Source organism: Oncorhynchus gorbuscha, linkage group LG05 (genome assembly GCF_021184085.1).
Source record: "Oncorhynchus gorbuscha isolate QuinsamMale2020 ecotype Even-year linkage group LG05, OgorEven_v1.0, whole genome shotgun sequence".
NCBI lineage: Eukaryota > Metazoa > Chordata > Actinopteri > Salmoniformes > Salmonidae > Oncorhynchus > Oncorhynchus gorbuscha.
The window spans coordinates 26,181,068-26,204,165 of record NC_060177.1 but is presented as its reverse complement, the minus strand read 5'-3'; the positions used below and the strand labels follow the sequence as shown (position 1 = coordinate 26,204,165).

Below are 23,098 nucleotides of genomic sequence, written 5' to 3'. Positions count from 1 at the left end.
CAGGTGTATGGCCCAGGGCACTGCTGGTTCCTACTTGCAATGAATTCCCATCGAGTTCGATACACAGGAAGTGAGAATCTAAGAAAATAGGGTGACAATTCTTTAGGCTACAACTGCAATAAACCATCTTGCTACCGTGGCATCAAACTCCTGTTGTCATGTTAATTCTGGTATTCATGCGAGCTTCTTTACATTTAAGAATTATAACATAAAGGAAATCAGTGATACCATCAGGGTCATAGGTCAACGAAACAGCACTGTTTTAAAGAGGCAGAAAGCCATGGAGGTGAGGATGTTTCCTGCTGCAGGGTTTGTTTGATGTGATCATCAGGGACAAACAGCCCAGTTAAGCAAATAATTAAAATCGAGCTAAACGTTTAGTGGTGTTGGAATACGTAGCTCTCTGCTCAATGCTGATTAGCCTCCCTATTAACTGCCTGCCAATAGTCTTTCTGGAGGCCTAGTTTTTACAAGGCGCAAGACCTCAACTGTGTACCTGTGGAGTGCTCCTTGACTGGCCACCTCTGAAAGAGGGGCTCAGTGAATTGAGCAAAGCTTCTCTTGTAATCAACACCAGAACCTGGAGGATGTATTGCCACCAATGATGTTTCCCTATTTAGAGAACATTTGGAGAGGAATTGCTAAGTCAGACATTTTCTCTGCATCCCATAATAGGCCTTGACCTTATTAAGTAGTGGGAGCAGGCATATAGTGTACTTGAATTATTTTACCCAGCCTATTGTCATCCAAGTGGGAAGGCAGAAAGGATATGTGCTGTAGGTGGGACCCCCACCACTTCTAATTGCTACAGTTAAGTGCTTTGAAAGGAAAACGTACAACTCTGAATACACTTCATTGTCGGCTGGAAAGCTATCATGTTATATAATCTTTAGCCAGTTTTAGTGAGTTCACAAAAATGATATAGGCCTGTGGGTGGGCTGAAAAAGGCTTCATATGAAGAGAACAGGTAGTGTGTGTCAAATTATTTTAAAACCTGCCCAACACCTGTTGATATTCAGATCATTATAGCATTAGCTATAGCCCTTTCATTGTTATTAAATAGTCTTAAACATGCTGTTGTGTGTGTGTGTGTGAGGGTGGCAGAGGTAGCGGAAGGGTGAGAGAGTATGAGACATTGCCTGTTATTTATAAGAGTAGTACCGACTGCGATTAATCTCCATTGTTTCTCCATTAGAGCTCAGTGTCACTTAGGGTCCTTAGCTGTCTGGCCAGCCACATCAGGGCGCTCACACACACAACTTGTTGTGCCATCACCTGAGGATCTGTCTAATTCAATCTCTGCTGTCTGGCTGTCAAGTGTCTCCTGTGTTTCCTGGGGTTGTAATTATTGAGCTCCGTGAAAGACAGCAGTCGTTTCAGTGATACTAAAAGTCATATCTAGCCACTGGGAGTAATGTAGTTACATTGTGTCACACTAATAGACCTATTACTGGAGGGAGAGACTATGTATCTCTTACTTGATGTAATCGAGTGAATATTTTGGGGTAGATTGCAGACAGTTATTTTGCCTTTAAACTGAGCAGATATGATCTGGCAACAAGGTACAGTGTTTGCAGTGTTTGATACGCAGATATAAGCCAGCAATACAAATGAGTGGGGGGGGGGTGTCACATTGTATGTGGACAACATAATATGTATAATAATATGTATAATATGTAATATGTATAATATGTAGCCCATTAGTGTTTAGGAAAACATTTGTGGTTGTATATGTGCAATCTGTATGCTTTTAATTGTCTGTTGGTCACTGTGGCTGTGTTTTTTTATTTGATCTATAGCAGATTAGATTAAAAGGATAGTCAACAAATGCATAAATGCTCTGGTGGTCAACTTTAGCTATGGCTCACGGGAAAATGAGCAGAAAGGTGAGATGATTAGTGTGGAACAGCCGCCAAAATAGTGTTCGTGTATCACTATTGTGAACCGCTAATGTCGCACCTCTTCGTCTCCCTCCAGCGGATTCTGGGGACATTGCGAGTTTTATCGGTGTGGTTTGGCAGATCCACTCCCTCGCTCTGCTATCACACACCCCTTGCCTCTCCCCCCTTCCCTCCACTGTTCCTGAGTTTCGGAAAATCAAGCAGTGTGTTGAAGGAAAGGTAACAACAAGTGTAAATCCAGGGGACCACGACAGGTAGGAACAAGCAGCAAGAGTTTGGATGTATTCTTTTGAAGCATATGATGCAAGTGTCTAAATGATGGAGGTAATCGAACATAATAATGTTATTGCAGAGTATTTTTTTTATTTTTTACGTATTGTTATATCATTCACTGTGAAATGCTTGGATTCATTCAGAGGCTGTGGAGGTGCATCGATAAACGACCAGTTTAGCCAGTAATGTAGATCAGTTTATATATATTTTGTGATGATAATTGAATGAATAAGGCAGTCGCGCTTCTCTCTGTCACCCTCAACAAATCATGCTGTATTTATCGTAGGAAATTATTTAGGTTGAGACCAAAGTTGAGAACAAAATCTTTGAGTCGCTTAGTTGGATAGAAGTCATGTCAATTACAATTGTACAAGTCTTGAGTAGTCATTTATCAAGCTTAGCTGTCTATAACTGACTGTCTACCAGATATAGCACAGATATATATATATATATATATATATATATATATATATATATATACTAGATAGACACATTATATTTGAAATGCACATGCTACGCACGGTTTAACATGACCATGGAGGGGTGTGTGCCCATGTAGTTGTTGGTTCATTGGTCAGACAACAGGTTGTAGACATATTGCTGATCAATAAGAGGTTATGAGAATCTCTTTTCCACATTTTCGTTTTTATTTGTAACATTTATAGGTCAGCACTTTTTTTGCATTTATTTTCCACCATCATGTTATGTCATTGCAGTATATAAACAAATACTTATAAGAACATGGAACCAACTGAACGTTACAAGTGTTGGGCAGATTATTTCGAACTAATTACAACTCTCGGTTATTGGTTGTTTTATAGTAGCCAATAATCTCAATATGTGTTCTATTTTATGAGTCATATGGAGCCCTTATCATTTGTTCTTATTGTTTCTAACTACCTCGTCAAAACACTTATGATTGCTGCCAAGGGCGCCTGATCTAATGTGACATAATTGCTTCAACCGAGCCTCACCCCACTGGAGAGCAGCAGTCGAGTGACTGAAGGTCGCTATCCATTGTCGGTGGTGCTGAAATAGGGCAATGTGGATTCTTGCGCCTGGGCAGGCTTTGTCACTATTCTATATTTTTTTACTGAGTAGTAATTCACCTGTTATTATTCAATCACCTTCATAGCATACCTCATATGCAAACTTCTTCCTGTCTAAACTTGGATTCTGATAATATTTATTTGGGTACCTATAATTCGCTCCTTTTAAGATTAGGATGATGTTAAGGTTCAATAGCATTTTGTTGGTATTTTGGTATTTTGCAAATACTTAAATACAGTGCAGTCGTCAAAGTTATTTTTTTCTATGTTTTATATATGTATTCACACTATGCGGTTGGAATAATACTGTTGACATTTTGAAAATGATTATGCCTTTTAATACAAAAGCTGTTTGAAAAGACCACCTGAAATGTCAACCTGTTTTGGTGAGATTGATTGTTTTGGTCTGCCTGGTGACATCACCATAAGAAAGACAGTTCCAAATCTCTTTGCCAATAACATCTAGTTTTCAGTTTTCCCCATTCAGACCACTCCCAGACGGTCGTAGAAAAATTATTGCTTTAGAAATTGCTCATGGCTAAGAAGCTATTTTTGACCATTTGAATTGAATACAATCACAGTAAGGTACTTTATTGTTACTCAGAAATTATTTGATATTGAGATAAAAACAGCTGCATTGGACCTTTAATTAGTGTTTTCTTTACATAGATACAGTACCTGCATGGACTTTGAAGAGAAGGATGATCGGGACCATACCCTTTTTTTAACCCAGTTGTGATGCTCATGGACAACTTTTTCATGAAGAACATATGAAAACACATTTTGGCTGATCCTGAATCGTGACTCTCCACAGCTTTCTGGTCATCTAATCAAGACTCCCCAGCCTCCATCCAGCTCAGCCCACGTTGTCTGTTATCGCTGCAGAAATTAAATTACACCTGCCTTCATCTCAAATACAGACCTCTGCGAGAACTCTTTTCCCTTTTGTAATTTTCACTACCAAGTCCAAGGATCCATTCTTCTATGTATCTAACTCTGTGAGATTTCAGTGCCTCGTTCGGCTTGAATCCCTTAGCCATCCCTAGTAGTTCCCATTACTCTGAGCTCTCGGCAGCACCCACCCTCTCTTGCTCCTTACTGGTTGACTCCTTGGGTCCTGAGCCAGGATGAATGACATCCAGGATGCTACATCCCCAGGGGCCGCCCTTGGTGGCCCTGTCGCCTGCGTCTCCAAAGTGGAGCTGCGCGTCGCCTGCAAGGCCCTGCTGGACCGAGACACACTGAACAAGTCTGACCCATGTGTCATACTCATGGTGCAGAACCAGGGACAGTGGACAGAGGTGAGTACCCCCCCCCATCCCCTGAATGTCCCCAACCTACTGGCCTGGTAAAGTCTTAACTAACATGGTTCACTCCACAATGTACTGATGGTATGAACAATAAGTAATGGAATTTGATGCTAAAACAACTTAGCCCGTGAAGCTCAAACCCCAGTAATGAGCTGCATAAGTATCTCTATGATGTTGACTCCCTATCACTTTCTCACAATCTCTTTCTACGTTGCAGATCATAGTTTCTTGTCTGTCTTGGAATTACACTGGTACACTATCTGTAATATGAGCTGGGGGTGTGTGAGCTATGAATAGCATATTTCCCATGATGCAGCAGTCCACTATAGTAGTCCACTATAGAGTCCACACTGATATTCTGTGTATCTATAAGGCTGTTTTAATTATAGGTGGTTGTTAAAGAAATCCATATTTGTTCCTTCATTCCACTGCATTCCCATATGAGATGGGATGATTTGAGATGGGATTCCAGCCTGGCACTGCTGATGTATGTTGATATGAATCCGTGGTAGTAAGCACAGAGGCCTACACTTCCCATTCCCTTGTTAATTAAGCCATGCATTAGGGGCAAAATCTGTTAACAAAGTGGCGGTCCATAAGAGTGTCTGTAATGGTATGTAGCAATGCTTGTTGTAAGTGTATATACTGAGTGTACAAAAGTCGGAAAATGTTTAATTCCATGTATTACAAACATGGCACAAACATGGCACTCATTCCAGACCTGCCAGTGGTGCTATAGATCATAGGAAAAAAACTAAAAGCAAGACAGAAAGGGAGAGTCTTCTAATTACTATATTGTAACGAAACAGATATCACCAATCTAAAATAGTGTTGGCAATATATCATATACACTGAATGTAGGAAACATTAACCTGTACGGGATCGGTCCCCCCCACGGGACGGTTGAGCTAACGTGTGCTAATGTGATTAGCATGATGTTTTAAGTAACAACAAAATTTCCCAGGACATAGACATATCTGATATAGGCAGGAAGCTTAAATTCTTGCTAATCTAACTGCACTGTCCAATTTACAGTAGCTATTATCGTGAAATAATATCATGCTATTGTTTGAGGAGAGTGCACAGTTATGAATTTGAAAATTTATTAATAAACCAATTAGGCACATTTTGGCAGTGTTGATACAACATTTTGAACAGAAATACAATGGTTCATTGGATCAGTCTAAAGCTTTGCACATACACTGCTGCCATCTGTTGGCCAAAATCGAAATAGCACCTAGATTCCTATGTCATATTTTGGCCTTTCTCTTGCATTTCAAAGATGAAAAAAATATCTGGTATTATCTTTTACCAGATCTAATGTGTTATATTCTCCTATATTAATTTCACATTTCCACAAACTTCAGTGGTTCCTTTCAAATGGAATCAAGAATATGCATATCCTTGCATCTGGTCCTGAGCTACAGGCAGTTTAGATTTGGGTATGTCATTTTAGGCAAAACATTTTTTTTAAAGGGTCCGATCCTTAAGAGGGAACCCCTGCTCTGCTCTTCCATGACATAGAAGGACCAGGTGAATCCAGGAGAAAGCAATGATCCCTTATTGATGTCACTCGTTAAATCCACTTCAATCAGTGTAGATGAAGGGGAGGAGACAGGTTAAAGACAATTGAGACATGGATTGTGTATGTGTGCCATTCAGAGGGTGAATGGGCAAGACAAAATATTTAAGTGTCTTTGAACGGCGTACGGTACTGCAATGATGCTGGGTTTTTTACACTCAACAGTTTCCTGTGTGTATCAAGAAAGGTCCACCACCCAAAGGATATCCAGCCAACTTAACACAACTTTGGGAAGCATTGGAGTCAACATGGTCCATCGTCCCTGTGAATTGTATTTATTTATCCTTATTTAACCAAGGTCTCTTTTACAGATGAGCCCTGAATGACATGAATTACAGAAAATACACATCGATATAAATACAAAATGCAAGCAGAAAGAAAAACACGGACATAAAAGCAAACACATCAGTAGTAAGTTCCTTAATCAGCTTTCTGAATTGCTCTAGAGGCACCAAAACATCACATTTAAGAACATAAAGATTGTTCCACAAATAAGGTGCAAAGAATTTCAAGAGTAAACCATGCCTGAGACACCATGTAGAGTCCATGCCCTGAAGAATTGAGGCTGTTCTGAGGGCAAAAGGGGGTGCAACTCAATATTAGCAAGTTGTTCCTAATGTTCCTCTTTTCTTGTACATGTTGCAATTATGCCCCAATGTATTGGCCTCTCTTCCAGGCATTGCCAGATAATGATTAACAAGTGACAATGCCAAATCGTAGTGTGTTGAGATGGGAAGCATTTATTGAGTCCCAGTTAATGGTTATGAATGAGAAATGTGTTCCGAGGCATTGGCAATAATGAAGCTTGGCTGATAGTGTTGAGCACACACTAATCAATTTGTCGCTGTGGTAATGCAATAAAACAACATTTCATGAGGAAATTATCCTTGGTTCTCTGCAAGCGGAGCATTTGTGTAGTTTACATAACTCCCCTAAACTCCCCTAAATTCAGCTCGAGCATTGGGTGATATAATTGATACAACCTAATGCTCCGAATAACCATATCATCCATGTCAGTGGAGAATGAAATTTGTTACAGCAAAGCAAATCCCATGAAACAAGAATTCTGAAATGTGAGTCTGTCAAGCCCAGTCAATACTGAGAGAGAGAGAGAGAGAGAGAGAGAGAGAGAGAGAGAGAGAGAGAGAGAGAGAGAGAGAGAGAGAGAGAGAGAGAGAGAGAGAGAGAGAGAGAGAGAGAGAGAGAGAGAGAGAGAGAGAGAGAGAGAGAATATATATAAATACTGCATCCCTGCTATCTACTGTTTGCAATGGCCTGTTTACTCTTTGACCTAAAAAAATAAATATATAACTCTCACAACAGCTTTGGCTTGCTGTTCTTTGAGGGCTGCCTTTAGTTCTTTGAGTTACACACTGTTACAGTAATGACTTTAATCCCCTGTGTGCTAGCTATTCATTAGCTGTGTGTCACAGACATACAAATACACACACACACACACACACACACACACACACACACACACACACACACACACACACACACACACACACACACACACACACACACACACACACACACACACACACACACACACACACACACACACACACACACACACACACACACACACACACACACACACACACACACACACACACACACACCACTCAGAACTTTGTGGTATCTGTCCATCAGCTTTAGGAGATCGGGAAGACGCTTCATTTGCGAATTAAGCAAGAGGAACAAGACAATATTGTGTTTTATTGTCACAGATGTAAGTGGTAGTTCATCAATGTAGTCCATGCAGTGCGCTGAATTAGATTATTTTTTGGCCTGAATCTTCCAGGCAGCATTACTCACTGCGACACTATATATACAAAAGTAGTGAATTTGGCTATTTCAGGGGTATGAAATCCACAGACTAACATTGGCAGTACAATGGCCTTCTGAAGAGCTCAGTGACATTCAACGTGGCACTGCCATAGGATGCCACCTTTCCAACAAGTCAGTTTGTCAAATTTCTGCCCTGCTAGAGCTGCCCCGGTCAACTGTAAGTGCTGTTATTGTGAAGTGGAAACGTCTAGGACCAACAACGGACCTCCGAGTGCTGAAGCGCGTAATGATCGTCTGTCCTCGGTTGACACACTCACTACCAAGTTTCAAACTTCCTCTGGAAGTAACTTCAGCACAAGAACTGTTCGTTGGGAGCTTCACGAAATGGGTTTCCATGGCTGAGCAGCCTATGATCACCATGAGCAATGCCAATCGTAGGCTGGAGTGGTGTAAAACTTGCAGCCATTGGACTCTGGAGCAGTGGAAACGTGTTCTCTGGAGTGATGAATCACGCTTCACCATCTGGCAGTCTGATAGATAAATCTGGATTTGGCGGATGCCAGGAGAAAGCTACCTGACCGAATGCATAGTGCCAACTGTAAAGTTTGGTGGAGGAGGAATAATGGTATGTTTTCCATGGTTCAGACTTGGCCCTTTAGTTCCAGTGATGGGAAATCTTAATGCTATAGCATACAATGACATTCTAGATGATTCTATTGTTCCAACTTTGTGGAAACAGTTTGGGGAAGGCCTGTTTCAGCATAACAAGGCCCCCGTGCACAAAGTGAGGGCCATAAAGAAATGGTTTGTCAAAATCAGCGGGGAAGAACTTGACTAGCTTGCACAGAGCCCTGACCTCAACCCTATCAAACACCTTTGGGATGAATTGGAACGCAGACTGCGAGCCAGGCCTGATCACCTACCATCAGTGCCTGACCTCACTAATGCTTTTGTGGCTGAATGGAAGCAAGTCCCTGCAACAATGTTCCAACATCTATAACAGCCTTCCCAGAAGAGTGGAGGCTGTTATAACAGCAGAGGGGGGACCAACTCCATATTAATGCCCATGATTTTGGAATGAGATGTTTGACAAGCAGGTGTCCACATACTTTTGGTCATTTTGTGTATCTTATCCAAAAGTGGTGCGTGGTTAAAATCACTGGGGAAGCCAAGCTGGGGGAAAAAAAGCAATATTACAACCTATGTGTTGTGATAATTGCGTTGTTTGCTCTATAACTTGTTATTTCATATGCCTTGCGACTGTGATATATGGGACAAAGGCTGAGACAATAAGAAGACACAAATTCAACCACACCTTTGTTTCATCACAAAACCCGAGAGCAACATCTGTCCGGTGAAGTCCACAAAGCATCTTGCATGTAACAAACAGTTACATGACCTACAGCATGGTCAAGAAAGTTAATGTTTCTGACATTTTCAGACTACTAAACAACTACAATTTTGAACCACAGAGATACTGCATTTACATTTACATTTAAGTCATTTAGCAGACGCTCTTATCCAGAGCGACTTACAAATTGGTGCATTCACCTTATGACATCCAGTGGAACAGCCACTTTACAATAGTGCATCTAAATATTTTAAGGGGGGGGGTGAGAAGGATTACTTTATCCTATCCTAGGTATTCCTTAAAGAGGTGGGGTTTCAGGTGTCTCCGGAAGGTGGTGATTGACTCCGCTGTCCTGGCGTCGTGAGGGAGTTTGTTCCACCATTGGGGGGGCCAGAGCAGCGAACAGTTTTGACTGGGCTGAGCGGGAACTGTACTTCCTCAGTGGTAGGGAGGCGAGCAGGCCAGAGGTGGATGAACGCAGTGCCCTTGTTTGGGTGTAGGGCCTGATCAGAGCCTGGAGGTACTGAGGTGCCGTTCCCCTCACAGCTCCGTAGGCAAGCACCATGGTCTTGTAGCGGATGCGAGCTTCAACTGGAAGCCAGTGGAGAGAGCGGAGGAGCGGGGTGACGTGAGAGAACTTGGGAAGGTTGAACACCAGACGGGCTGCGGCGTTCTGGATGAGTTGTAGGGGTTTAATGGCACAGGCAGGGAGCCCAGCCAACAGCGAGTTGCAGTAATCCAGACGGGAGATGACAAGTGCCTGGATTAGGACCTGTGCCGCTTCCTGTGTGAGGCAGGGTCGTACTCTGCGGATGTTGTAGAGCATGAACCTACAGGAACGGGCCACCGCCTTGATGTTAGTTGAGAACGACAGGGTGTTGTCCAGGATCACGCCAAGGTTCTTAGCGCTCTGGGAGGAGGACACAATGGAGTTGTCAACCGTGATGGCGAGATCATGGAACGGGCAGTCCTTCCCCGGGAGGAAGAGCAGCTCCGTCTTGCCGAGGTTCAGCTTGAGGTGGTGATCCGTCATCCACACTGATATGTCTGCCAGACATGCAGAGATGCGATTCGCCACCTGGTCATCAGAAGGGGGAAAGGAGAAGATGAATTGTGTGTCGTCTGCATAGCAATGATAGGAGAGACCATGTGAGGTTATGACAGAGCCAAGTGACTTGGTGTATAGCGAGAATAGGAGAGGGCCTAGAACAGAGCCCTGGGGGACACCAGTGGTGAGAGCGCGTGGTGAGGAGACAGATTCTCGCCACGCCACCTGGTAGGAGCGACCTGTCAGGTAGGACGCAATCCAAGCGTGGGCCGCGCCGGAGATGCCCAACTCGGAGAGGGTGGAGAGGAGGATCTGATGGTTCACAGTATCGAAGGCAGCCGATAGGTCTAGAAGGATGAGAGCAGAGGAGAGAGAGTTAGCTTTAGCAGTGCGGAGCGCCTCCGTGATACAGAGAAGAGCAGTCTCAGTTGAATGACTAGTCTTGAAACCTGACTGATTTGGATCAAGAAGGTCATTCTGAGAGAGATAGCGGGAGAGCTGGCCAAGGACGGCACGTTCAAGAGTTTTGGAGAAAAAATAAAGAAGGGATACTGATCTGTAGTTGTTGACATCGGAGGGATCGAGTGTAGGTTTTTCAGAAGGGGTGCAACTCTCGCTCTCTTGAAGACGGAAGGGACGTAGCCAGCGGTCAGGGATGAGTTGATGAGCGAGGTGAGGTAAGGGAGAAGGTCTCCGGAAATGGTCTGGAGAAGAGAGGAGGGGATAGGGTCAAGCGGGCAGGTTGTTGGGCGGCCGGCCGTCACAAGACGCGAGATTTCATCTGGAGAGAGAGGGGAGAAAGAGGTCAGAGCACAGGGTAGGGCAGTGTGAGCAGAACCAGTGGTGTCGTTTGACTTAGCAAACGAGGATTGGATGTCGTCGACCTTCTTTTCAAAATGGTTGACGAAGTCATCTGCAGAGAGGGAGGAGGGGGGGAAGGGGAGGAGGATTCAGGAGGGAGGAGAAGGTGGCAAAGAGCTTCCTAGGGTTAGAGGCAGATGCTTGGAATTTAGAGTGGTAGAAAGTGGCTTTAGCAGCAGAGACAGAAGAGGAACATGTAGAGAGGAGGGAGTGAAAGGATGCCAGGTCCGCAGGGAGGCGAGTTTTCCTCCATTTCCGCTCAGCTGCCCGGAGCCCTGTTCTGCATGTCGCAAAGAATGTAGGAGCTGCCGCCACAATTCCAGCACCATTTTCAATTTCAACACTTCAACATCATCAAATCACCTATGCATAGTCTAATACAGTGACAACTAAAAGATACCAAAAACTATTTTGTCCAATCAATGTAAGTTACAAATTATGTGGCTATCCATGGTTCTGATGTATTTGTGTGTGTGTGTGTGTTGGTGAAAGTATAAAATAACATGTTGACTCACCCTACTTGTAGAGAAACACCAATGCCACCTTCCCTTTCATGCTGACAAAATGGTCTATGACTATCATACAGTACAGTCTTATTTTGTTGTTGTCCTAGGCTACCTGGCTAAAAGAATTGCTCGCTAGCCCAAATTCCTTTCATGGGCAATGTTATCCTTCTACATGTAGCTACATGTTGAACTTCCATCCTCTCAGTCCAGGGTCACGATATAGTTTATGGTTGGATCAGAATTGCCTTTATAATCATTGGCCAGGACGGAGAACTAAGTAAAACCACAAGTCCAAATCCCTATCTCCATCCATGGCTAATTTAGGAAAGGGACAATTTTAGCTAGCTAGCCACCAGAGGACAACAACACAACGAGATGCAACAATTCAAGTTGTTTCAATAGATTCAATAGATTATTTCTCTATGATAGGACTGAAGTCAAATCCAAATTGGCTTCGCTTGACACTTTATTTTGGTGTGCCAGGACCATTCACAGTTGAGCTCAATGCTGATTGGCTATTATTTTATACTTTTTTAATCAAGGGAGGCCAAATGGTTGCTAGCTTCCCTTGCATTCAATGCTACGGACAGCAGCAATATTGTACTCTTTATAACCAGACCCCATCAGATAGATGGCCTACACATAGAGACAGAGGGGTGTTGATTCTCTCGCTCGGGTATCTTCTCGGGTAATTCAGTCTCTTGCGAATTGAAGGACAATTGTGAAAACACAGACACGTAAGATACATTATTATGTTTTTTCCTGATAAATGATTTGGGAAAGCCTGGCTTCCATTGGCATCCATCAATACATGCCACTGATCTTAACCATCTTAACCAGTGCTGTTGATATACAGTGGCTGGAGCATGTTTGTCGATGTAGAAGCCACTTCATGGTTTTACTAAAGATTGTTTTGCTGAATTCTGAGAGCTGTGTCAAGATAGTTGGGCTGTGGAAGAGGCTCTTGAATGAACACTCCCTTGTGATATGTGTTGCACTGCTCTGTATTTCAGTCTTTGGTGGCCCACTCCTTTGCTCTCAAATCCATCTGAACAGGTATGCAACATTGTCATGCAAATCATTTGCTCGTCATGCCAAAGGCTGAGAAAGAGCGAGTAGCTAAATCGACACACATCTTGCTTCTCTCTCTCCTGCCGAACGAATGCAGCGCATTTATATTTATTAATTTCATACAATATACTGCCCATATTAACACATTTATATACAATATTCTGCCACCAGCCAGCCATTGTTCCCCAACCAATCGCGCACACGTGTCGGGTGTGCAGACGAAAGAGTCTCCGACAAAGGAAGGCTTCTGCACCTGTAGCGGTTTTGCATTCTAATGTTTGTCACTGATACAACTTTCCCTGTACAAAAATTACTTAATTAGATTCCTCTTTTCTCTGTTGTGTAAAAAAAAAGTCAAATTATGACATCAGTTATCTTAAGGTCGGAAAGTCGGAGCTCTAGAAAGATACCTGAGTTTCCGACTTGGAATTCCGTGTTCAAAAATATTTTTCCCAGTTGGAGCTAGTTAGTTTTTTTCAGAGTTCCCAGTTGTTTTGAACGTGGCACTACACCCCTACTCTTACGATAAGTGCCATGGAATTTTTTTTTTCCCACAGAGTCAATCATCATACTGCACACTGCCCTAACCCATCTGAACTTGAGGAATACCTATGTGAGAATGCTGTTCATCGACTACAGCTCAGCACTTAACACCATAGTACCCTCCAAACTCCAAACATCATTAAGCTCGAGACCCTGGGTCTCGACCCCGCCCTGTGCAACTGGGTCCTGGACTTCCTGATGGGCCGACCCCAGGTGGTGAGGGTAGGAAACAACATCTCCACCCCGCTGATCCTCATCATTAGGGCCCCACAAGGGTGCGTTCTCAGCCCTCTCCTGTATTCCCTGTTCACCCATGACTGTGTGGCCATGCACGCCTCCAACTCAATCATAAAGTTTGCAGACGACACTACAGTGGTAGGCTTGATTACCAACAACAACGAGACGGCCTACAGGGAGGTGGTGAGGGCCCTCGTAGTGTGGTGTCAGGAAAATAACCTCACACTCAATGTCAACAAAACAAAGGATATGATCATGGACTTCAGGAAACAGCAGAGGGAGCATCCCCCTATCCATCGTACACATCACGGACAAACTGAAATGGTCCACCCACACAGACAGCGTGGTGAAGAGGGCGCAGCAGCGCCTCTTCAACCTCAGGAGGCTGAAGAAATTTGGCTTGTCACCAAAAACACTCTCACACTTTTACAGATGCACAATCGAGAGAATCCTGTTGGGCTGTATCACCGCCTGGTACGGCAACTGCTCTGCCCTCAACCGTAAGGCTCTCCAGAGGGTAGTGAGGTCTGCACAACACATCACCGGGGGCAAACTACCTGCCCACCAGGACACCTACACCACCCGATGTCACAGGACAATAAATGTATCACTAGCCACTTTAAACAAAGTTACTTAATATAATGTTTACATACCCTACATTACTCATCTCATATGTATATACTGTACTCTATACCATCTACTGCATCTTGCCTATGCTGTTCGGCCATCGCTCATCCATATATTTTTATGTACATATTCTTATTCATTTCTTTACAATTGTGTGCATAAGGTAGTTGTTGTGAAATTGTTAGATTTCTTGTTAGATATTACTGCATGGTCGGAACTAGAAGCACAAGCATTTTGCTAAAATCTCATTAACATCTGCTAACCATGTATATGTGACAAATAAAATTGTCCTAGAGAGATTTACACGGTTATCAAAACGTCTCGCCAAGGTAAGCCTACAGCAAACACAGCCCTTATTTTAAGTGTTTCTAAAATCCCCTATGGGAAAAAACAAACATGTGGAACAATTTCCTTGTTTGAACACTAGATTTTATGACTCATACTGTGGTACTCTATTGGGAGCTCCTTTGGCCAGAGTGCCCCTACTGGCCCTCCAACCTCACTTCCAGCAGCATCTGGTCTCCCATTCAAGACCAACCCTACTTAGCTTCAGCGGCAAGCCAGCAGTAGGATGCAGGGTGGTGTGCTGCTGGCAACAGGAGAGAGGGAGAAGAGAGGGAGCTGACTCCCTGGGACCTCAGAGATGCCGCCATACGTCAGACAGTCACCTCTCTGTAGACTCTCCCTGCCACCCCAGATGAATGGGCATCACAGGGGTAGGCATTACAAAGGCACAGACCTTCCTCTGTGGCTCTGGGTAGCTTTCATCACACAGCCCTTCCTCTGTGGCTCTAGGTAGCTTTCATCACACACGGAAACAAACTTGTGTTCACAAGTATGTCCAACCAGATAGCACAGAAAGAGATCGAGAGAAAAAAAGACAGAGACTGAGAGAAACAGCGAGAGGAGGGCCAGAGTCTAATTAAAACATGTCTTAGCTGTTATCTCCTGAGAAGTTAATCACTCTTTCTACTGTTTGCAAGGTCAATAATGAATAACAAGACAATCCCCCATTCCTCAGGTCATTTATATCAGAATACGTAATAACATTGTTATGCAGGTGAATGAGGACCCAAAAGCAACTTGGCGAAAACAGAGTCTTTAATCCAGTAAAGTAAAATACAATCAAATAAAACAATTTCCACTCGTAATGACGAGAACCGACTGGAGACTTGATCTTGAACTGCAGGTTGCCTCGGGAAGGCACTTGAACTTAGCAGACTCAGACACCTGCTCACCACGCAGCATCTGAAGGAAACACGACACGACAGGGCGATACACAAACACAGCACGGTGAACAATAGACAAGGATCCGACAGGGCAGAAACGGAAAACAAGGGGAGAAATAGGGACTCTAATCAGGGGGAAAGATAGGGAACAGGTGTGGGAAGACTAAATGATTGATTAGGGGAATAGGAACAGCTGGGAGCAGGAACGGAGCGATAGAGAGAAGAGAGAGAGGGAGGAAGAGAGAAAGAGGGGAACGAACCTAAAAAGACCAGCAGGGGGAAAACGAACAGAGGGAAAAGCAAAATGACAAGACAAAATAAGACAAAACATGACAGTACCCCCCCCACTCACCGAGCGCCTCCTGGCGCTCTCGAGGAGGAACACTGGCGGCAACGGAGGAAATCATAGATCACAAACGGTCCAGCACGTCCCGAGAAAGAACCCAACTCCTCTCCTCAGGACCGTAACGAAAAACGATAAAAAGGGAAACTAGGGTACTACTCTAAAAAAAAAATGAGACACGGGTAGAGAACTGAAAGCTTTAGAGCAAACAGGACCAAACAGGCCAGGAGAGTAACAACTAGGGACAGACTGAGACACAGCAAGGGCAGGAACAAGAACAGGAGAGATGCGATGGCAGGGAACAGACTGAGACCCAGCAAGACCAGGAACAGAAGCAGAAAAAAAATTACCAGACTTCTTCTGCGCGCAGTCTGAACACGCAGCCACGAAACGGCGCGTGTCACGCTCCTGAGTAGGCCACCAAAACCGCTGGCGAATAGAAGCAAGCGTACCCCGAACGCCGGGATGGCCAGCTAACTTGGCAGAGTGAGCCCACTGAAGAACAGCCAGACGAGTAGAAACAGGAACGAAAAGAAGGTTACTAGGACAAGCGCGTGGCGACGCAGTGTGCGTGAGTGCTTGCTTAACCTGTCTCTCAATTCCCCAGACAGTCAACCCGACAACACGCCCAACAGGAAGGATCCCCTCGGGATCGGTAGAAGCCACAGAAGAACTAAAGAGACGGGATAAAGCATGTGTCATGTTTTGTCATTTATTATCTTGTCTTGTCCCTGTGCTTCCCATTCTATTCGTTTCCCTCTGCTGGTCTTATTAGGTTCTTTCCCTCTTTCTATCCCTCTCTCTCCCCCTCCCTCTCTCACTCTCTCGCTCTCTCTTCTCTCTATCGTTCCGTTCCTGCTCCCAGCTGTTCCTATTCCCCTAATCAATCATTTAGTCTTCCCACACCTGTTCCCGATCCTTTCCCCTGATTAGAGTCCCTATTTCTTCCTTTGTGTTCCGTTCCTGTCCTGTCGGTTCCTTGTCTAGAATTCACCGTGCTGTGTTTGTGTATCGCCCTGTCGTGTCGTGTTTTCCTCAGATGCTGCGTGGTGAGCAGGTGTCTGAGTCTGTCTGGTTCAAGTGCCTTCCCGAGGCAACCTGCTGTTCACCTGCTGTTCAAGATCGAGTCTCCAGTTTGTCCTCGTCATTTCGAGTGAAAGTTGTGTTTTTTGTTTGTATTTACTTTACTGGATTAAAGACTCTGTTTTCGCCAAGTCGCTTTTGGGTCCTCTTTCACCCGCATGACAGAAGGAACCGACCAAGGAATGGACCCAGCGACTTCAGACGCTCGTTACACTGCCGTCGAGATCCAAGGAGCCATGCTCGGCAGACACGAGCAGGAATTGTCTGCTGCTCGCCATGCCGTGGAGAACCTGGCCGCTCAGGTTTCCGACCTCTCTGGACAGTTCCAGAGTCTACGTCTCGTGCCACCTGTTACTTCCTGGCCTGCCGAGCCTCCAGAACCTAGGGTTAATAACCCACCTTGCTACTCCGGGCAGCCCACTGAGTGCCGCTCCTTTCTCACGCAGTGTGAGATTGTGTTCTCTCTCCAACCCAACACATACTCTAGAGAGAGAGCTCGGGTTGCTTACGTCATTTCACTCCTTACTGGCCGGGCTCGAGAATGGGGCACAGCTATCTGGGAGGCAAGGGCTGATTGCTCTAACAAGTTCCAGAACTTTAAAGAGGAGATGATTCGGGTTTTTGACCGTTCAGTTTTTGGTAGGGAGGCTTCTAGGGCCCTGGCTTCCTTATGCCAAGGTGAACGGTCCATAACGGATTATTCTATTGAGTTTCGCACTCTTGCTGCCTCTAGTGAGTGGAACGAGCCGGCGCTGCTCGCTCGTTTTCTGGAGGGACTCCACGCAGTGGTTAAGGATGAGATTCTCTCCCGGGAGGTTCCTTCAGATGTGGACTCTTTGATTGCTCTCGCCATCCGCATAGAACGACGGGTAGATCTTCGTCACCGGGCTCGTGGAAGAGAGCTCGCATCAACGGTGTTTCCCTGCTCCGCATCGCAACCATCTCCCTCCTCTGGCTCAGAGTCTGAGCCCATGCAGCTGGGAGGGATTCGCATCTCGACTAAGGAGAGGGAACGGAGGATCACCAACCGCCTGTGCCTCTATTGCGGAGTTGCTGGACATTTTGTTAATTCATGTCCAGTAAAAGCCAGAGCTCATCTGTAAGCGGAGGGCTACAGGTGAGCGCAACTACTCAAGTCTCTCCATCAAGATCCTGTACTACTTTGTCGGTCCATCTACGCTGGACCGGTTCGGGTGCTACATGTAGTGCCTTGATAGACTCTGGGGCTGAGGGTTGTTTCATGGACGAAGCATGGGTTCGGAAACATGACATTCCTTTCAGAGAGTTAGAGAAGCCTACGCCCATGTTCGCCTTAGATGGTAGTCATCTTCCCAGTATCAGATTTGAGACACTACCTTTAACCCTCACAGTATCTGGTAACCACAGTGAGACTATTTCTTTTTTGATTTTTCGTTCACCGTTTACACCTGTTGTTTTGGGTCATCCCTGGCTAGTATGTCATAATCCTTCTATTAATTGGTCTAGTAATTCTATCCTATCCTGGAACGTTTCTTGTCATGTGAAGTGTTTAATGTCTGCCATCCCTCCCGTTTCTTCTGTCCCTACTTCTCAGGAGGAACCTGGCGATTTGACAGGAGTGCCGGAGGAATATCATGATCTGCGCACGGTCTTCAGTCGGTCCCGAGCCAACTCCCTTCCTCCTCACCGGTCGTATGATTGTAGTATTGATCTCCTTCCGGGGACCACTCCTCCTCGGGGTAGACTATACTCTCTGTCGGCTCCCGAACGTAAGGCTCTCGAGGATTATTTGTCTGTGTCTCTTGACGCCGGTACCATAGTGCCTTCTTCCTCTCCGGCCGGGCGGGGTTCTTTTTGTTAAGAAGAAGGACGGTACTCTGCGCCCCTGCGTGGATTATCGAGGGCTGAATGACATAACGGTTAAGAATCGTTATCCGCTTCCCCTTATGTCATCAGCCTTCGAGATTCTGCAGGGAGCCAGGTGCTTTACTAAGTTGGACCTTCGTAACGCTTACCATCTCGTGCGCATCAGAGAGGGGGACGAGTGGAAAACGGCGTTTAACACTCCGTTAGGGCATTTTGAGTACCGGGTTCTGCCGTTTGGTCTCGCCAATGCGCCAGCTGTTTTTCAGGCATTAGTTAATGATGTTCTGAGAGACATGCTGAACATCTTTGTTTTTGTCTATCTTGACGATATCCTGATTTTTTCTCCGTCACTCGAGATTCATGTTCAGCACGTTCGACGTGTTCTACAGCGCCTTTTAGAGAATTGTCTCTACGTAAAGTCTGAGAAGTGCTCTTTTCATGTCTCCTCCGTTACTTTTCTCGGTTCCGTTATTTCCGCTGAAGGCATTCAGATGGATTCCGCTAAGGTCCAAGCTGTCAGTGATTGGCCCGTTCCAAGGTCACGTGTCGAGTTGCAGCGCTTTTTAGGTTTCGCTAATTTCTATCGGCGTTTCATTCGTAATTTCGGTCAAGTTGCTGCCCCTCTCACAGCTCTTACTTCTGTCAAGACGTGTTTTAAGTGGTCCGGTTCCGCCCAGGGAGCTTTTGATCTTCTAAAAGAACGTTTTACGTCCGCTCCTATCCTCGTTACTCCTGACGTCACTAGACAATTCATTGTCGAGGTTGACGCTTCAGAGGTAGGCGTGGGAGCCATTCTATCCCAGCGCTTCCAGTCTGACGATAAGGTTCATCCTTGCGCTTATTTTTCTCATCGCCTGTCGCCATCTGAGCGCAACTATGATGTGGGTAACCGTGAACTGCTCGCCATCCGCTTAGCCCTAGGCGAATGGCGACAGTGGTTGGAGGGGCGACCGTTCCTTTTGTCGTTTGGACAGACCATAAGAACCTTGAGTACATCCGTTCTGCCAAACGACTTAATGCCCGTCAAGCTCGTTGGGCGTTGTTTTTCGCTCGTTTCGAGTTTGTGATTTCTTACCGTCCGGGTAGCAAGAACACCAAGCCTGATGCCTTATCCCGTCTGTTTAGTTCTTCTGTGGCTTCTACTGATCCCGAGGGGATTCTTCCTTATGGGCGTGTTGTCGGGTTAACAGTCTGGGGAATTGAAAGACAGGTTAAGCAAGCACTCACGCACACTGCGTCGCCGCGCGCTTGTCCTAGTAACCTCCTTTTCGTTCCTGTTTCCACTCGTCTGGCTGTTCTTCAGTGGGCTCACTCTGCCAAGTTAGCTGGTCATCCCGGTGTTCGAGGCACTCTTGCGTCTATTCGCCAGCGCTTTTGGTGGCCGACTCAGGAGCGTGACACGCGCCGTTTCGTGGCTGCTTGTTCGGACTGCGCGCAGACTAAGTCGGGTAACTCTCCTCCTGCCGGTCGTCTCAGACCGCTCCCCATTCCTTCTCGACCATGGTCTCACATCGCCCTAGACTTCATTACCGGTCTGCCTTTGTCTGCGGGGAAGACTGTGATTCTTACGGTTGTCGATAGGTTCTCTAAGGCGGCACATTTCATTCCCCTCGCTAAACTTCCTTCCGCTAAGGAGACGGCACAAATCATTATCGAGAATGTATTCAGAATTCATGGCCTCCCGTTAGACGCCGTTTCAGACAGAGGCCCGCAATTCACGTCACAGTTTTGGAGGGAGTTCTGTCGTTTGATTGGTGTGTCCGTCAGTCTCTCTTCCGGGTTTCATCCCCAGTCTAACGGTCAAGCAGAGAGGGCCAATCAGACGATTGGTCGCATACTACGCAGCCTTTCTTTCAGAAACCCTGCGTCTTGGGCAGAACAGCTCCCCTGGGCAGAATACGCTCACAATTCGCTTCCTTCGTCTGCTACCGGGTTATCTCCGTTTCAGAGTAGTCTGGGTTACCAGCCTCCTCTGTTCTCATCCCAGCTTGCCGAGTCCAGCGTTCCCTCCGCTCAAGCGTTTGTCCAACGTTGTGAGCGCACCTGGAGGAGGGTGAGGTCTGCACTTTGCCGTTACAGGGCACAGACTGTGAGAGCCGCCAATAAACGCAGGATTAAGAGTCCAAGGTATTGTTGCGGCCAGAGAGTGTGGCTTTCCACTCGCAACCTTCCTCTTACGACAGCTTCTCGTAAGTTGACTCCGCGGTTCATTGGTCCGTTCCGTGTCTCCCAGGTCGTCAATCCTGTCGCTGTGCGACTGCTTCTTCCGCGACATCTTCGTCGCGTCCATCCTGTCTTCCATGTCTCCTGTGTTAAGCCCTTTCTTCGCACCCCGTTCGTCTTCCCTCCCCCTCCCGTCCTTGTCGAGAGCGCACCTATTTACAAGGTACATAAGATCATGGACATGCGTTCTCGGGGACGGGGTCACCAATACTTAGTGGATTGGGAGGGTTACGGTCCTGAGGAGAGGAGTTGGGTTCCGTCTCGGGACGTGCTGGACCGTTCACTCATTGATGATTTCCTCCGTTGCCGCCAGGATTCCTCTCGAGTGCGCCAGGAGGCGCTCGGTGAGTGGGGGGTACTGTCATGTTTTGTCATTTATTATCTTGTCTTGTCCCTGTGCTTCCCATTCTATTCGTTTCCCTCTGCTGGTCTTATTAGGTTCTTTCCCTCTTTCTATCCTCTCTCTCCCCCTCCCTCTCTCACTCTCTCGCTCTCTCTTCTCTCTATCGTTCCGTTCCTGCTCCCAGCTGTTCCTATTCCCCTAATCAATCATTTAGTCTTCCCACACCTGTTCCCGATCCTTTCCCCTGATTAGAGTCCCTATTTCTTCCTTTGTGTTCCGTTCCTGTCCTGTCGGTTCCTTGTCTAGAATTCACCGTGCTGTGTTTGTGTATCGCCCTGTCGTGTCGTGTTTTCCTCAGATGCTGCGTGGTGAGCAGGTGTCTGAGTCTGTCTGGTTCAAGTGCCTTCCCGAGGCAACCTGCTGTTCACCTGCTGTTCAAGATCGAGTCTCCAGTTTGTCCTCGTCATTTCGAGTGAAAGTTGTGTTTTTTGTTTGTATTTACTTTACTGGATTAAAGACTCTGTTTTCGCCAAGTCGCTTTTGGGTCCTCTTTCACCCGCATGACAGCATGAGGCTTGGTGTTCTTAGTACCCGGGCAATAAGAAATAACGAACTCGAAACGAGCGAAAAACAACGCCCAACGAGCATGACGCGCATTCAGTCGTTTGGCATAACGGATGTACTCAAGGTTCTTTTGGTCAGTCCAAACGACAAAAGGAACGGTCGCCCCCTCCAACCACTGTCGCCATTTGCCTAGGGCTAAACGGATGGCGAGCAGTTCGCGGTTAGCCACATCATAGTTACGTTCCGACGGTGACAGGCGATGAGAAAAATACGCACAAGGGTGGACCCCATCGTCAGTATCGGAGCGCTGGGACAGAATGGCTCCCACGCCCACCCCCGACGCGTCAACCTCAACAATAAACGGTTTAGTGACGTCAGGTGCAACAAGGATAGGAGCGGATGCAAAACGCTTCTTGAAGAGAACAGGACAACAATCATACGACCGGTGAGGAGGAAGGGAGTTGGTTCTGGACCGACTGAAGACCGTGCGCAGACCATGATACTCCTCCGGCACTCCTGTCAAATCACCAGGTTCCTCCTGAGAAGAGGGGACAGAACAAACAGGAGAAATAGCAGACATTAAACACTTCACATGACAAGAAACGTTCCAGGAAAGGATAGAATTACTAGACCAATCAAAAGAAGGATTATGACACACTAGCCAGGGATGACCCAAAACAACAGGTGTAAAAGGTGAACAAAAAATCAAAAAGAAATGGTCTCACTATGGTTACCAGATACAGTGAGGGTTAAAGGTAGTGTTTCATATAATATACTGGGGAGAGGACTACCATCCAAGGCAAACATGACCGTGGGCTCCCTAACTGTCTGAGAGGAATGTCATGTTCCCGCGCCCAGGCTTCGTCCATAAAACAGCCCTCTGCCCCAGAGTCTATTAATGCACTGCAGGAAGCTGCCGATCCGGTCCAGCGTAGATGGACCGGTAAGGTAGTACATGTACTTGACGGAGAGGACCGTCTAGTAGCGCTTATCAGTCGCCCTCCGCTTACTGATGAGCTCTGGCCTTTAACTGGACATGAAATGACAAAATGACCAGCGGAACCGCAATAGAGACAGAGGCGGTTGGTGATTCTCCGTTCCCTCTCCTTAGTCGAGATGCGAATACCCCCAGCTGCATGGGCTCAACACCTGAGTCAGTGGGGAAAGACGGTAGTGTCGGAGAGAGGGAGACACAGTTAACGCGAGCTCTCTTCTATGAGCTCGGTGACGAAGATCTACCCGTCGTTCAATGCGAATAGCGAGTTCAATCAAAGAATCCACGCTGGATGGAACCTCCCGAGAGAGAATCTCATCC

The 23,098-nt window shown here is 46.0% G+C and overlaps 1 protein-coding gene across 2 annotated transcripts in view; it reads left to right on the top strand.

Annotated features, from left to right (window-relative positions):
* Positions 1 to 2,089: 2,089 nt before the first annotated feature.
* Positions 2,090 to 23,098, top strand: part of LOC124035056 (copine-7-like) — a 48,374-nt gene continuing 27,365 nt past the window's right edge. Inside the window, exons 1-2 of one of the 2 annotated variants that reach the window (XM_046348472.1) lie at positions 2,090 to 2,155; positions 3,893 to 4,524. In XM_046348472.1, coding sequence (XP_046204428.1) covers positions 4,351 to 4,524 — 174 coding nt within the window. In that variant the 5' untranslated portion in view covers positions 2,090 to 2,155; positions 3,893 to 4,350. Of the gene's footprint in view, positions 2,226 to 3,892; positions 4,525 to 23,098 lie in introns of both variants that reach the window. The other variant, XM_046348471.1, reaches the window with a different exon arrangement.